The following is a 17,265-nucleotide window of genomic DNA, read 5'->3' on the forward strand; positions in this document are numbered from 1 at the left end:
GCAACACTGTTGTACTCACAAAGGACTAAATATCAAGAACTTTTTTATTACTGTAGTGTACATGCCTTTTCTCTCTCTAAGAAAAGCATGACGCCTACATTACCCATGATGCCACTAAAAGTCTGATGTCTAGATGGTAACCCTCGACTTGCAAAACTCTTGCAAGAGGCTTGAATAGCTAAAGTTAGACTTTGACCTCGAGTGGATAGGTTTTCCATTTTATTTAGAAATGTATGGTGGAAACAGGTTGTTACATCACAACAAAATATATTACTTTACCTTGTTGTAAAGAGCCGCGTTGTGTAGATGAAGAGGGGTGAGGGTCCCTCCTGAGGCCTCGCTGTGTTTCTGAGTGAAGCCTGAAGCCACCAGATGAATCCTTCCAGCTCTGATGTTAACGGATATCTGAGCAATCAAGCAGCCAGGAGCTACTACCCTCCCATTTCTCATTAACACACACACACACACACACACACACACACACACACACACACACACACACACACACACACACACACACACACACACACACACACACACACACACACACACACACACACACACACACACACACACACACACACACACACACACACACACACACACACACACACACACACACACACACACACACACACACACACACACTTGACAGGACATCCTCAGTTGGTAGTGGGGAGTGGTGTAGAAATCCAGGAACGCCTACACAGGTTTTATGCAATATAAGCATGTGTTTCAAAATGTATATTCAACACTCATGTGAGAACAGGACATAGAAACGTGGGTGTTGCCATTTTCTGCTGCTTCTCGTCACTATTTAATTGAATTCCTTTATTCAAATGTACAAGCTGTAAATTATTTCGTTCTTTATTTTATTGCTCATAAGTAAAAAAATATTAAATAGAAAAGCATTATTTAGAATTTATTGTCGGATAATAGATTAATTGTTAAATCCTTTTCCAATAAATGTCATTTGCTGCCGATATATGCCACATAAACAATATTATTAGATTATTATGAAAACGTATAGTTGTGTCACTCCGGTGGATTTCTACCCTTGAGAAAAAGAAAGTAGAAATCTAGCTCAGAATTAATTAATACCAGGAAACAGATTTTACAAAAAGATATCTGACAGTATCATGGAGAAAAAGAAAGACTATTGCATAATTTTTTTCCCTGCAGCCACATGAGATATCATATTTGATTGTGAGACAATCATTAAATTAAATGATCAACATAAAAAAAATAATAGGCGCACGCAGAGGAGGCGGCGGCGAAAGAGCGGGAGCGTCCAACCCAGTCTCACAAAAAAACGTGTAATAACTACGTTGGTCCACAACGTAGGACGTAGTATTTCTACAAAAACGCCTCTGAAATTGTAAGATCCCTACAGTACGTTTTTTTTCACCATTCATTCCAATGGCTGGCGTCTATGTCAGAAAAAAAAAACATGGCCGAACTTCTTTTTATTCTCGGTGGAAAATGCCTATTTTAAAGTTAGTTTGGCCATTAAAATGCGTTTTGATGTCATTTGATGCGAGAAATATGAGTTGTTATTTCAGATTATGTGTGCAGTGGATGTACATGATCTTTAGTTTGCTAGTTATTACGAAGATTACTTCAGGAAATTGCGTCGGTAGAACGTTTTCATTGTTACCAAGGTGGTTGCTAAAATTGTGGCATAGATACGTAATTTTCCCCTGTGCAATTCCAGTCTCACATCACATCGTCATTAACAAATACCGGAAACATTTAAAAAAAATAAAATAATACTTTATTCCGAGTGTGTTTGCTTTTCTCTTTGAAAGTCACCACATAACGGCATTGTAATACACGGTTCGGCTGCATTAAATATTACATATCTGCCGTAGTTCTCTATTTATAGAGCCCTGATGAGAAGACTTCTAGAAAAACATGAGGAACTGCCGCCAACACTGAAAACGTGACGTGGATCATAAATATATCAGCAATTAAACAACATCTTACATTTATTTTCACACAATACCTCTCCTTGCAGGATCAACACTAATTCGGCTGACTTTTATATTTGACCCAATTGGTAGATAGGCTGTATTTACACCATAAAGGTGCACAGCTGATATAAAGGGACACCTAGTGGTTAAAGCATGTTATTGAATTTCATTATTTTTATTATTAGGAACACTCAAATTTAAAACATATAATTAATAAATGGGTGAAAATTGCTTGTGTCCATAATGGGCAGCATTAATATATATCTACCCACATGCCAGCTAAGGTCAGAAGAGCTTTATTTAACAGCTGCTCTTATGTTTGTGACCCCTCCTCCTGTTAATTGATAAGCCTGAAACATGCACTTTTCAACGTTCAGAGGCAAATATGGCAGTATGGCATGTTTTCGGTCTGTTTCCGGTATTTGTTTATGAAGATGTGATGTGAGATGTGAGACTGGAATTGCACAGGGGAAAATTACGTATCTATGCCACAATTTTAGATGCAGATTTTGTTAAACTAATACGTTTGCGCTGTGGACCAACATTATACATTGACGGGAAGGGGGTAGCAATAAAGATAACACCATTAAACAGGGGGGTAAGGGTAGAACAATCAAACGCACCCTCCCAGGCACTGCGTGTTAGCGAAGTACAACTGGGATTTCGAAGAGGAAGATATGCTTGGTCAATTCTTAATTGCTATTTCCTTAAAATGGTACATATCGCTGAATCTATATTTTCATCTTCAGGTAATTAAATCTGCATAATGTCCCTGTACAATAACATTCGAGCATTTTGTAATCCAGTGAGGAAATTCAAGACCAGTAAATATTGATTGATTAAACAACACTAAATAAAATGTTAGAGTTTTCTTCAAACTCAGACTCTCTGCTGCGGCTGTACCTCAAAGACAAAACAATTGTCTGATGATCTTTGTTGAACAAGGTCTGATTGTCCTGTACATGTACAATGTGGGGTATTTTTAAATACTTTACTAAACCACATTCAATATTATGTTAGACACAAGTTAGTTATTACTCACATATCAAAGTCTTTCCATCTGCAAGATGGAAGAATAGCTGGGTGCTGCCTGGAGAGACTGATGAGGGACACAGGCTGGCTTCGGCAGCTTTCCACACAAAGCCATCACATCTTCTCTTCCATAGTCCTCACTGTCCACTGGTCAAAAGAGTGAACATCACACAGTGATGCAAACACAGGTATGGTGAAAAAAGAGAGAACTAAACAGCGTAATATACCATCTGACAAAGGCCTGTGCTATAATGCTTCAATTAACTGGCTATTCTTTATAATATACTCAGATCAATAGGAGACAGAGATGTTAAATTATAAATCAAGGTTTTTTATTATTATTTACAGCAGGGGTGGGGAACCTTTTTCCTTTCAATGTTTACAACATCCTCCGAGGGTCGTACAAATTATTGAACTCAACCTCTGCTTAAAAAAACTAAAATCACAGCCAATTCATTTGGCCTTTCTTTCATGCTGTGCAAAGAAAAAGCAACCTCTTAATCCAGATATCTTGCCATGACTCGCGCATGCATGCATGCATGTGCACGGTGTGGCATGACCACCAAAACAGAAAGATATGGACACAAGATGTGTGCAAATGTATTTAGTATCCATGTGAACATGATTTAAGTGGGGTGGACCTAACCTCCTCTAGGGGGGTCTGGGGGCATGTTTTTTTTTTTAATATTGAAGTTAAAAGCATCAATCTGGTGCACTTTGAGAGCAACATGAGGAGATCTATGGGTACATCTTTCAACACCCATTTGAAACAGAACTGTAAGCAGATTTTTCTTTTTGGATATTTTACAAATCACTCCCCTTTTAAACTCTATTCTCGTTATTTTTAACAACTTTTTTGTTACTGTCATATAGTATTTTATACCTGTTTTTCATTTCATCTCTAATGTCTCATTAATAATAATGATCATATCAAGGTGTGCCTTAACCTCACTGAGCTGAGGTTATTTGAGCCTCTCAGGAGAGAGCTCTCTTCCACCTGGTTTTAGAAAAGCTCTTTAAATTCGTTAGCATAGCTAGCTAACCAGATGCTAATAACAACAGATCGCCCCTGTGCTTACAACTAAAGACACAGCCACGCAAACACCGCGGCATGTACGGCTCCTTATGGGTACTGCAATATTTGAAGAGTTGGAGCGGCGTTCCGGTGCTCTCCGTAAGCACTCTAGTCTAGTCTACAATCCTTTCAGACAAGAAATAACCACGTGAAGACACGTTACACTCGTGTTGTGTTCAACAGGGTATATGCAGGAATCCTGAAGTCAAATGTAATACCTTTTAAGACCTTTTTTTAAGACCCTTTCCATACATTTTAAGACCTCATCGCAACTTTGAGTTCTAACCGGTTACATTGGCAACACACTTTACCTCACATTTACTATATTGATTGCAAAACTAAACAGAGTGCAGACAGACTACTGAAGCCTCCTTTCCAAATGAACTTCAACCTCTCTGTGAAGGTCAGGTTTAATGCAGTATGCTGCTTTTTTGCTTCTGTACTCTGTGCTCTTTCATTCCAGTAAAACTCCTCAGAAACCATTAGAAACCAGTATTTGACCAATAAACAAAACAATTGACAAAACTTTGAACTATGAAATATGTTAAACTTTGGTGAGCTTCAGCGGGGTAATGCCATATAGGAGCTCCCTCACAAATACCCAGGGGTTAAATTGGGCTGGGGCTGTCCGGGGCTAAGCCCTGGCACATAGGACGATGCTCTGACGTCATCACCCTCACACATTTGTCATATGTTTACAAAAAAGGATATATATGTTAAGACTTTTCTCGTTCTTAATATAGACTATATTTAGGGTCTATATGTGTTGACTTTACTTTAAAATAGCAGATCTCTGTGACCGGATACAGTTTGGCTTAGACCCCGGCCCCACAAGGACCCATACGGTAAAACGCATACGCAAGCGCAAAAAAGGCTTCCGTTCACACTCATTCGATTCATTAACGTGTCCGTTCACACTAGACCGCTGGAAATGCTGGAAACGATGTAGTACATATGTCAGGCCTGTAAGTGGCGCTGCTGCCGCCCGAAATACACCAAAAGCAGCGAAGAAGACCCCGGAGCATGGTTGCCATGGTTGCCCTTCTGTTTATTCTCCGCGGTGGACGGCGTGTTCTCCTGCTGTATCTCTCAGGTAGTCCACCAGCAGATGAAAAACACCCACCTCTCCGCCTCTTCCAAGGAACGAGGGGACCGTGCAGCGTGCTGCAGTTTCCGTAAAAAAAATGTTCCGCCGGTCAACATGTCCGTTAAAGTTTAAATCTTCCTTACAAAATTAGAAAAGTGCCGGTCAGAGGTCTTCTTTGTTATTTATTGAGCTTTAAAAAAAAATTCATAACGACTCTGTTCTCTGTATAATAATATAATAATATTTAATAAACGGTGACTGCCTCTCTTTTCCTCCCCCTCTTCTGACAGCCCAGCAGCAGCAGGAGACGTGGGGAGAGGGAGGCGGGCTATTTAATCGTTATCAGAAAATGATCATATAGGGCACACACGGAGCCGTTGGACCCCCAGAGCGTTGCGTATGCCGGTCTACCCACCTTGGGACCCGTTACCGTAGTCGTTTAGTTCCCCCCCCCCCCCCTCCCCCCCCCACACACACAGAGCAGAGCAAGGCAACGAAACTTAAAATAATAAGCAGCATTTTACGGCGCGCTATGCATGGGGCCTCCTTGTGGGGTTTCCCGACATGTCGTTTCAGTAAATTAGAGGGTGTTTCATGTTGTCGTTGGTGTGAACCTTCTTAATACCTTGGAAAACGCAGTTTAATACTTTTTAATAGCCTTAATTTTCGCTAAATTGATTTATCAACTTTTAATACTTTTTAAGACCCCGCGGACAGCCTGTTCAAGGAACCTGTCCTTGGCCAGGAAAAACAGGCACTCGCTTGTTTAATTATTTTGCAATCTAGATTTCTTCTTCTTTTTTGAACTGAGAAGTTGTCCCCGTCAAACGGACGGACTAACGGACGGACTGACGGACCCCCCCCCCCCCCAAAACGAAAACTCTTCGGTTCTCCACGAATTACACAAGTCACCCAAAGCAGCGTTAAAAAAGCAGGAGGCGCCAAAAAGCGACTAATTTGCATCACTGATCACAGCTGTCATGTTAACCCTTTGTTACACAACATACAACCAACATGTGTCAAAAGTGACCCGAATTAGATTTAATTGTAAATATCTTTGCAATAAATTACTTTAACCATTCAGGATTCCAGGTATTCCTCAATAGCTTGGTTTCAGTCACGTGACTTCTATGACGCGCGAAATTCAAGTGGAGGTCAGGAAGTGAAAACGCAATCATTCATCAACGCAGGAATCATGGAGGATACCGACTATGTCAAACAATTAAATGAACCTGCACGCCGCAGATATCGTGAAAAAATCACAACACACTCACAATGGTAAGAGCACCAGACATTAGATCACATGCCAATGTGTTTTTAGGTAAATGGTCAAATGTAACTAGTATTTAAGGGTAACAGTTACAAGAGATGGCTAAGCTAATGTTGGTAGCCAGGTAGCTTATAGACTTCTCCATCCTGCTTAAACTTAGCAAATATTCAATGAAAACATATTTTAAGTTTGGGGTTGCAAGTAACTTCAATCTCACAACTCTAAACGTTTCAATATATTCCTTGTTCTAGTTAATTATACAAAACATTTCATTGTGATGGTAGCCGGGGCATAGCTGCAATGCTAAATACTTAGCTTACCTAGCTGCAAACGAGCTAACGTTGTGTCTTGTAGGCTAACTTAACTGTTACAATCATTCCCCAAATTCACTTTAATGGCATTATGATTCAATAAATCCGGTTCACTTAAAGGGCTGATGTTGCGTTTGGGTCAACATCAGCTAACGTTTGGTTAATTAGACATTGCTAGTTTGGTTAGCTCAGGGGTCTGCAACCTTTTTGAACAAAAGAGCCATTTTGCTCCTTTTTCCAAAACATTTTTTTGTCTGGAGCCGCAAAACATATTTCATAGCTTGATAGCTAATAAAGTTGTATTTATTGTTATATCAGACAAAAACTACAGTTGTTTTGCATTTATTAGGCTATTTATTACATTATATAAAACTGTTAACCTCTAATAAGAAACAAAGAACTCCTATAAGGAGAATTAAAAAGAATAAACAGGCCTACTTTAAAATAAATTAAACACAGCACTTGGGGAGTCCTCTGCATATTTGAAGGAAAACAAATATTAAAATGGGCCCACTTTGAAATAAATAAAACATATAGCTGCATCCTAAAAATAGTTAAAGGTAGGGTAGGTAACAATGGAGAAACCAGCTCGAGTGCGCTAGAATTTGAAAATACACAACCGGAAAAAATATGCCTCTTCCTTCAGACTTCCTCACAGAGCCCCTCCTCCAACACACACGAACGCGCACGAGATAAATGTGTGCACAGATGGAAGGCTGACAGGCTGACAGGCAGGTAGGTCATCCAGTTATTTTAGCCGGGCCGGCTCAGATGATTGGTCGTGCTTTTTACAGCGCTACGGCTTCCAGAGATTAATTTTTGTATGTATTTATTGTCAAAGCATTTAATATATTCATTGCTATCGGGATGTTAAGAGCATTCCATGGAATATAACAAAAAGTGTTTCTGAAATAAATTACATACCCCATTGAATTATGACTGAAGATCGTCAGCTGTCTTCCTCTCCGTGTTGTTCCCGTTGTTTCTCGATACGTAAAGGCTGCAGTGCTGCACCTTTGACAACTTCTCTCTACATATCAAACATACCGGTAAACCAGCATCGTTTGCTGTGAAAGCATATAACTCTGTCCACACAGAATTAAATCCTGTGTTCCTCCGTTACTTTTCTTTGATTTATCCATAGTTCGCTCATCGAGCCGGGGGTCAGGTTATTCACCCGCAGGAAAAGGCGCTCGCGCGGGACCGTAGCAGGATGTGACGCATATTTTAGTTGACCTAATTAAAACCGTTTTGTTTTTTATTTATGTGTCACAGTATCACCTCAAAATACAAGATACGAAACATTTTCAACCGTGCAACAAAATATAAATAGTCCTACAAATACTTTTATTTTATTTCCTTCTTATTTTTTGTCTAAGCTCAAGGGAGCCAGAGCAGAGGGCTTAAAGGGCCGCATGCGGCCCGTGGGTTGCCGACCCCTGGGTTAGCTAAAGCTTCAACCTACTAAGCTAGTCAGCAATTTGTTAATGTGAGTCCACTGACAGCAGACAACTGCAACAACTTTAACAACCCAGCAACAAGGTTTCACTATACATCATTACATTTAAACATGTATAACGCGGGATAATAAAGACTTTGGTTCAATAATAATGTTCTACAACTACACTTTTTATTTTATCTTACTTTTATTTCTTTTGATTGTTGAAATGATTTTAGATGAACGTTATGCTCCATGTTTACACATTTGGGTGGTTGGAAATAACCCTGAGTCATGTTTTTGGTCCTTAAATGAAATACATAGATTTCAGTCATTTATTTTGAGGACAACATTATTCAGTATCTTATTTGCATGTTGCAAATAATACATATTCTTAGGATATTCTTTACATGTTATGCTGTATAGAAGGGCCTCAACTTAAACTTAATTTTTATTTCAATGAATGTGCTTAAAAATGAGCTTTATGTTTAAATAGTTTGATTTGTCTCTTTAATCAGTTGTTTGATCTATCAATGGTTTAAGCTCTGACTAACTTAACTCTTCTTACGTTTCTCCTTCTTCATCCAGTCTATTATGTCCTATAACGGAGGGGCCGTCATGGCCATGCAAGGGAAGAACTGTGTGGCAATAGCAGCGGACCGGAGGTTTGGCATCCAGGCTCAGATGGTCACCACAGACTTCCAGAAGATCTTCCCCATGGGAGATAAGCTGTATATTGGGCTGGCAGGACTGGCCACTGATGTTCAGACAGTGTGAGTGTGTAGACCTCCACCTTGTTCTCTCAAAGTGGCTAAACAGTTGTGAACACCAGGGTACTATGATGACAGGATTGATTTACAACTCTATAAAGCTACAACTCTCAGATCTAGACTAAGTAAGACTTCTCATTTAGAGAAAGCCTGGAGTGTCAAGTACAATACTACACCTATAATGTTTATACCAACAACAAAAGTGTTGTAGTTGAATAGTATTACTATGCATTCTAATAAATAGGGGAGAAAACGTTATTAGAAATTCTGCTATCCATAGCTTTGAAATAAGTTAGATTTGTGATGACTGAATTCAATGTAAATATCTGAGGATTGATGGACGTCTTTGCCTTGTGTGTAGATCCCAGAGGCTTAAATTCAGACTGAACCTGTACGAGCTAAAGGAGGGTCGCCAGATCAAGCCCAAGACCTTCATGAGCATGGTGTCCAACCTGTTGTACGAGAAGAGGTGAGTGCACTGAACTTAATAAAGACCCATGTCCACATTTAAGCTGCTTACAGTAGGCACAAATACCTGCATAAATGGTAAATATGTCATGCTCTCATCAGGTTTGGGCCATACTACATCGAGCCTGTGATCGCCGGAATAGATCCAAAAACCTCCGAACCATTCATCTGCTCCTTGGATCCGATTGGCTGCCCCATGGTGACAGAAGACTTTGTTGTGAGCGGAAGTTGTGGTTCTCTCCTTGTTGCATTATTATTTGCACAGTGGCAGCTCTTTAACCTGCATTACAGCACCTTCATATTCACTGACCACACTTACTAGAGGAAGTAGGGCTGTGTGATATATTGCTATTGTAAAAAAGATGTTTACTGAAAAGATTAAATGATACTAAGAAGACTGAATAATACATGGTTTCTTATTTACATTTACAATAACCCTCAATGGCCATACATGGGAGCGTCACCAGACCAATTGTCATCTCTAGAATATTGTTGAAGGAATTAAGCCTGAATGTAGATCAAAGTTGTATATTGATTAGGGCTACACAATTTACAACACACAAAAAGATGTTTACTGAAAAGATTAAATGATACTGAATAATACATGGTTTCTTATTTACAAGACTACAGCTCCATGACTTTACTCCAATGGGACGACAGACACTGACAGATTAGACAAGGCACAGCAAATAACCCCAATCTTGTCAATTAATGCTAGTGCCTCACCTGGTTTTGTTAGCATGTGCTCTATGGGCACAGCCCTGCTTTGCAGAATCTGATATTTTCTTCTGACTAATCCTATGACTCTTTCGACATGAATACGCACATTAGCTATTTTTCTTGTCTTTTCCACCTCGTATGCTGACAGCTGACTTTTCCCCCTGGTGAATGCAGGCATCTTTAGTGAAGCACAGTAAAATCCCACACTATCGCCAATATCGAACCCACGGTCTGCTAGGACAATATCTCCAGGTAACAGGTTTTTTAGGAGCCCACTCTGTATTGTGATCTGTTTATCACTTCTTCCTCCCCAGGCACAAGATATGTAAGTGACATAGCCTTGGGGAGCAACACCAATCAGAAATTTAACAGTATGGTGATGCTTGTAGTTGGACCATGCTTGTGCTCTAGCTAGTAAATTAGAGGGCCTCTCAATAAAAACTTCAAAACAGTCAACAATCACAGCAACTCTACATCCAAATGCCTGTCTGAATCCCATTGGCATTGTAGCTTGAAGTACATGTCGCTCTGGCCACTCAATTATAAATTCTGTACTCTCATGAAGTATGTCAATTAACTTATGCCAAATTCTAGAAGCAGTGGAGAGAGAGATGTTGAACCTGAAAGCCAAATCTTTCAGAGGGAGATTTAGTCTCAGCCTCAGCAAAACTAAAATGAACTGTTCAAATTTGGAGAGCACAGACATAGGGCCACAGGTGATGTAGGGCTCGCACAGTTGAAAAACCTGAAGTAAAACTAAGAAGTTGGGGAGCCCGGTGTAAAACTTTGTCTTCTCTTCGTTGTTCTCAAAGGACTCCTGGTTGAACTTTGTGTCCAGTGCCTTTGTCCGAAGATCTCCCAGCTCTGTTGTGACCTGTCTCAGAACATCCTCCATCCTCTCGATGTCCTCCATCGTTAAATCAGTCTGGCATCCTGCATCTGCATACAATATAGCAGTAGCAAGCATAATTAGTTATTTAAAATAGTCAAATATGAATGTGAATTGTTGTGATGTTATCTTTTTGACAACCTTTTTACACACATGCAAATTCTCTGTTCCAATTATTGCAGATTCTCAAGTTAGTACTCTATTTTCTAAACCTAAACCTAATTCAAAGTTTGCATTGATTTTCTGACAATCACATTTGTAATATTTAATAATAATGCTGGTGGTTAATTTACCTTGTTGGTCATTTAATATCCCACTGGTTTCCTCTGGTTGTGGGCTGTCAGATGGGGGTTGCGTCGGTTCTGGGCTCTCGGTTGTCTGCAGGAGATCCAACAAAGCCTCTGCACATTCTGATTGTCTTTGTTGGTCTTCCTTGAGCTCCATCCTCTGCTCTCGTCGAAGAGATGCCTCTGATCTGGGCTTACTTGTTGTGTGGTAACCGAGGCTAACAGTGGGAGCCCAGTCTACCGACTCAACGTCACCCAAAGCGCTAGGGCACCCTAAAAAGTCCCAACAAAGTCCATATTAGACTACAGGTAACTTAAACATGATCAGTATTACTAAGTACATAAGCATTTAACCACAACTAATTAATACATAAACAAAGCCACAAAAACCAAGTTAGCTAATACCTCTGATGAAGTGGTCGCTGCAGACACGTGCATTAGACGACTCTGCTCCTCCTGACCGCAGAAGTAGGTTTGAAAGCCATTTTTTCCGGCGTTCTTCGGTTAGCTTCTTAAATTGCTCAGCTTTATGGACGACAACCTTCGGGACACGCGGTAAAACCTCTTGTTTTTCTCTCGGCCGGATCGATTGGAATAACCGTAAACTACACAACACACCGGCATTTTCACAATGGTAACAGCAGCTAGATCGTCTGTATAAAAATTACTTCCTGACCTCCAATGGAATTTCGCGCCAAAGGAACGCAGCGGTGTGACGTCAAGTGAAACCAAGCTATTAACCTGTTTTGGATCAACACCAATTCTAATTTTTCCCTTTCTTACTTTTTGAATAAAAATCTTGTTTTTATCACTACACTTCTAAGGCACAACATGGGTCAAACATTACACGTATTCTTTCGCTATGTTATTTCATGCATGGCTGAGTGTTTCTTTACTATACATTCTCAAAAATAATTAATTTTAGCAGTGATTTGGACCAAGCATGTATGATTTAGTAATTACTACATCATACATGCTTGGTCCAAAACACAAAAACTATATTAGTTCACACAGTGTGACATTAGCTAGTCATGTTAACTTGTAATATATAGAGCAGGTTAGCCGAACGTTAGCAGTTAGCTTTTTATGCTATTCTAGCTGTTGGCTACTGAACATTAACAAACTAGATTCCGCTGTAAGAAAGCTGTGAAACTTTACATTAAACTTGAACAACACTGTGACACTCCGCTGCATATTTATGTGTAATTCTCCCGTGTTGGAGACGAGAGGGTGGGGGGGCAGCACTGCAATAAGCTGTAAGCTAACGTTAGCAGCCACCTGTTAAGCTAGGTTTCCCGCGCAACATCTTGCAAGAAACAGCATCTCAGAGCTTCTTAACATTTAACAACCTATTAATGATGCATACCAACTTAACGGGAAGAAACTCAGCAAACTAGAAGAAGAAACGTAACCTTAAATAAAAAATAAAACATTCACAAACTAAGGATTATCTAAATACATGTTTCACTCCATTACAGTTGCAGGACTCACCAGATCTCAAGTCTTCTGTTCTTTGTTGACGTCCCGATGCTCGTGTTTAACGTGTAAAACGATCCCGATATTAATCCATAAACTCCTGCAGCAAACATACAGACAGACAGCTGTAGCTACAGTAGGAGGAGACCGGAGGAGAGTCAGGAGACCCGCTCAAACTGACGTGATGTTTCAAATGTGAACGAGAGGCGCGGACAGTTCTCATTGGCAGGTTTCTTCGATGACGTTTATATTAACCAATCAGGAGTGTTTTGGACTCATTCCAAACATGCCTGACTTGTCTGCCGTGTTCTGGCTGAATTCTATTTCAAGTGCCGTAGCTCTGGCTGTCGGCCAGAATCCGAAAACCATACATTATACTGTAAAACTAAGGTTTATTACTGTATATTGACGACCAATGAAAAAAAAACACAGCAACAGAACACATAAATAAAACAAGGATAACTGTGACTTATTGTTGAGTAAATAACAGTGTGTGTTTTAAACCTTGGTCCTCCCTGTAGAGATTTCTCCACTTTCTATGCTTTTTATTTTGTTTAATGATATTGTCAACAGTGGGGCTGTTGATATAGTTAGTAAAAACTTTTTTTTGGGGAGAAATTACCCCTTAAATTGGGACTTCTGGTGATGTAATGGCCCCATAAAATCGTGGTTCTAGGGCCAGGAACAACCAGGCTGAGTCGGGAATGCTAAACTAACTGCGGTCAAGCCAGCCTCCACTCGGGAAAACCTAGTCAAGCCAGCCCTCACGTGATATTGCGGTGCGCGAATATCCTATGCATTACGGTAGAGTAAAAAAAAATCATCCCTCTGTGTTTAGATGAGAATAAAACTAAAACTGTCCAGTATCAAATACTCATTTCACTTCAGGGTGATAGCAGGACATCCCATCTAGTCACTCAGAAAAAATTAGGACATTCTGATGTAGAGTTTCAAAATAAAAGACCTTTGAAATCTCTATTGTATGAGCTATCATCCCTGTTTTTAGATGAGAATAAAACCAAAACTATCCAGTATCATAGATCCATCTCAATCCAGGGTGATATCAGGACACCCCATATAGTCACTCAGAAAGAATCAGGACATTCTGATGTAGAGTTTCAAAATAAAAGACCTTTGAAATCTCTATTGTATGAGCTATCATCCCTGTTTTTAGATGAGAATAAAACCAAAACTATCCAGTATCATAGATCCATCTCACTCCAGGGTGATAGCAGGACACCCCATGTAGTCACTCAGAAAGAATCAGGACATTCTGATGTACAGTTTCAAAATAAAAGACCTTTGAAGTCTCATATATGAGCTATCATCCCTGTTTTTAGATGAGAATAAAAGAAAAAATGTCCAGTATCACAGATCCATCTCACTCCAGGGTGATAGCAGGACACCCCATGTAGTCACTCAGAAAACATCAGGACATTCTGATGTACAGTTTCAAAATAAAAGACCTTTGAAGTCTCATATATGAGCTATCATCCCTGTTTTTAGATGAGAATAAAACAAAAACTGTCCAGTATCATAGATCCATCTCACTCCAGGGTGATAGCAGGACATCCCATGTAGTCACTCAGAAAAAATCAGGAAATTCTGATGTAGAGTTTCAAAATAAAAGACCTTTGAAGTCACATATATGAGCTATCATCCCTGTCCCCAAAGGTCTTTTATTTTGAAACTGTACATCAGAATGTCCTTTATGAGGGCTGGCTTGACTAGGTTTTTCCGAGTGGAGGCTGGCTTGACCGCAGTCTAAACTAGAGAGAGAATCGCATTCAAGGGGGCTACAACTACAACAAGATGAACATATTTGACCGTGATTTAATTGTAATACACGTTTCAAAATGATGCCGAAGTAACAACATACTGATACCGGATAGTAAAAACCATGAATTAAGGCTTTGACAAGTCTGCAGACAGACGGCAGGCGAAAAACCTTTTAAAATGCGTGTTTTCTAATGGAGATTTGGCTAAGCTAACGTTGTAAATGCTCCGACCGTCCACAGTCACAACAACCGCCTATACAGACATAAATAAACCAGCGACTGTATTTGCCATGACACAGACAGTATGTGGTTTGTACTTGTTTAACTTGTGTCTAGTTTCTGAACAGATATGAAGAGCTGTGAGCTCTGAGTGCTAAGAGCTAACAGCTGTGTTGTTTTTCTGGGGAGCTCATTGAAGATGACGTCACGGCTCCCCCTACACTGCGTTACAGTTCCTCACGAGTCTAAAAAACAACTCACGTCAACGAACTTAAGCAACGTGGGCGCCGAGTGAGCGCCCTCGTGACCAAAATATTTGACGGCGCTGATTGGCTGAAATTATGTTTCGGCGGCACAGTTTACTATTGAGAATTTTGCAACGTGCTGGTTGCTGGCTGTTTGGGTCGGGGGCAGCGCCCCGTAATGATAAACTAATGCCAAGGGCAAGGCCAGGCAGGAAACATGTGACTTATCAGTAACTTTAGACATCGTAACACAATTTTAAACAATATTTTATTGTAGATTATACATTTTACTGATACCAATTGTATAATATTTACCTTGTTCATTAAAAATAAAAAATAAAAAATATATATATTTTTTTTTTATTTAATAATTTTTTTAATATATTTTTTTGTATGTGGGAAGAGGTGGGGCGGCGCCCCTAGCGCCCCTATGGGCCGGCCGCCTCTGATTGTCAACTGTAGATGTTTACAATATAGTAAGTTAGGAATGTAATTAAAACATATTTATTTACTTTTGATTCAACATTGGATACTTTGTGTTTGTGGTGGATTCAGTCGAATATTGATAAAATGATTTATGTAAAAATGTTTTACTTACATTTTACGTTTTTTTTATTTGACGCTTTTTTTTACAGTTTTATGTTTACCTTAAAATTACAAAGAAATATCTTAAAGTTTTATAATAGTAATACACTTTTATATTGCGAGTTACATATTTAATTACGGATAATACTTTTTATTTTACCTACATCTGCATGTATTTTCTGAAAGTGCAAAAATACTGTAAATATTATATAGTACATTTACTGTAAAAAAAAAAAAGGAAATAAACGTTATTTGTTGTTATTGTCAAAATACTTAAAATAATGTTTTGAGTTGTTAATTTTTAGTTAATATCTGTCATTTTACAGGATTTTGCAAGTTATTTAAAAAAACATGATAATTACTATAAAAATGTACAGTTATTTCCTGTAAAATTACGATCTTTTTTTACAGTGTGGAGAAAGTAGTTGCCATTCAGATCCAGGAACATCTAACACTGAATAAACTCTTTGAAAAATTCCAGTCTGGTTTCCACCAGGGCCACAGTACAGAAACTGCCTTAGTCAGGGTGACCAATGACCTGTTGATGACAGCTGACACAGAATCTCTATCTCTCCTCATCCTCCTGGATCTAACTGCAGCATTCGATACCGTCGACCATGACATCCTACTCCACCGTCTTCACACTACAATTGGACTCTCTGACTCTGCCTTAAACTGGTTCACCTCCTATCTCACCGGGAGGACTGAGCATGTCACCTTGGGAGCGGCTAAATCAAGAACTCACTCTGTGACTTGCGGTGTCCCCCAAGGATCAGTCCTCGGCCCCACCCTTTTCACCATATACATATCCCCCCTTGGTCGTGTCATCAGCCGGCATGGAATATCTTTCCATTGCTATGCTGATGACACACAGCTCTACATCAGAGCAAACCCAACACCCTCTGCACCTCTGCCATCATCCACAATAACCACATGCCTGGAGGAGATAAAGGTGTGGATGAAGCACAGCTTCCTCCAGCTAAACAGCTCCAAAACTGAAGCCATTCTTATTGGCACTCCACATCAGGTCCGTTCATACGCCATCAACAGCATCACCTTCTCCGGTCAGAACATTCCACTCTCATCAACAGTTACCAATCTGGGAGTTAAAATGGATCCTCACCTGAACTTTGAGGCCCACATCAAGCAAATATACAAGACCTCTTTTTACCACCTGAGAAATATTGCAAAATTCCGCCCCACACTCAGTCTGCCAGATGCTGAAAAACTTGTCCACGCCTTTGTCTCCTCTAGGCTGGACTACTGTAACGCACTTCTCATTGGAATTCCTAGCAAGAACATCCAGAAGCTGCAATACATCCAAAACACCGCTGCTAGGATCCTGATGAGAGTGCGGAAGCACGAACACATCACACCCATCCTCAAATCACTGCACTGGCTCCCGGTCTCACTCAGGATTGACTACAAAATCACCCTCTTCACTCATCAGTGCGGAAATGCTCACCCCACAAACCTCCACGAGGAACCTACGTTCAGTAAAGGCAAACCTCCTCATCCCACCAAGGACCAAACTGAAGACCATGGGAAACCGAGCCTTCTGCTCCGCTGCTCCGAGACTGTGGAATGCCCTCCCAAACCAGCTGAGGACACCACAGACTGTGGAGGCTTTCAAAAAAGGCCT

General features: G+C 40.0%; 2 protein-coding genes across 7 annotated transcripts in view; one reads left to right on the top strand and one right to left on the bottom strand.

The window, feature by feature from the left end:
• Nucleotides 1-9,963, top strand: part of LOC307035872 (proteasome subunit beta type-3-like) — a 24,620-nt gene extending 14,657 nt beyond the window's left edge. The window contains exons 1-4 of one of the 2 annotated variants that reach the window (XM_079675704.1): nt 6,142-6,445; nt 8,775-8,959; nt 9,318-9,425; nt 9,527-9,963. In XM_079675704.1, coding sequence (XP_079531830.1) covers nt 6,443-6,445; nt 8,775-8,959; nt 9,318-9,425; nt 9,527-9,746 — 516 coding nt within the window. In that variant the 5' untranslated portion in view covers nt 6,142-6,442 and the 3' untranslated portion in view covers nt 9,747-9,963. Of the gene's footprint in view, nt 1-6,141; nt 6,446-8,774; nt 8,960-9,317; nt 9,426-9,526 lie in introns of those variants that run through there. The other variant, XM_079675705.1, reaches the window with a different exon arrangement.
• LOC307035871 (G-protein coupled receptor 182-like) overlaps nt 1-14,472 on the bottom strand; it is a 16,764-nt gene extending 2,292 nt beyond the window's left edge. The window contains exons 1-3 of one of the 5 annotated variants that reach the window (XM_079675699.1): nt 12,812-14,460; nt 3,016-3,152; nt 280-702 (exon numbers count right to left, since the gene is read on the bottom strand). In XM_079675699.1, coding sequence (XP_079531825.1) covers nt 280-660 — 381 coding nt within the window. In that variant the 5' untranslated portion in view covers nt 661-702; nt 3,016-3,152; nt 12,812-14,460. The other 4 variants (XM_079675702.1, XM_079675701.1, XM_079675700.1 and 1 more) reach the window with 4 other exon arrangements.
• Nucleotides 14,473-17,265: the final 2,793 nt, after the last annotated feature.

This window comes from Notothenia rossii, assembly GCF_949606895.1.
Source record: "Notothenia rossii genome assembly, chromosome: 4".
Lineage (NCBI taxonomy): Eukaryota > Metazoa > Chordata > Actinopteri > Perciformes > Nototheniidae > Notothenia > Notothenia rossii.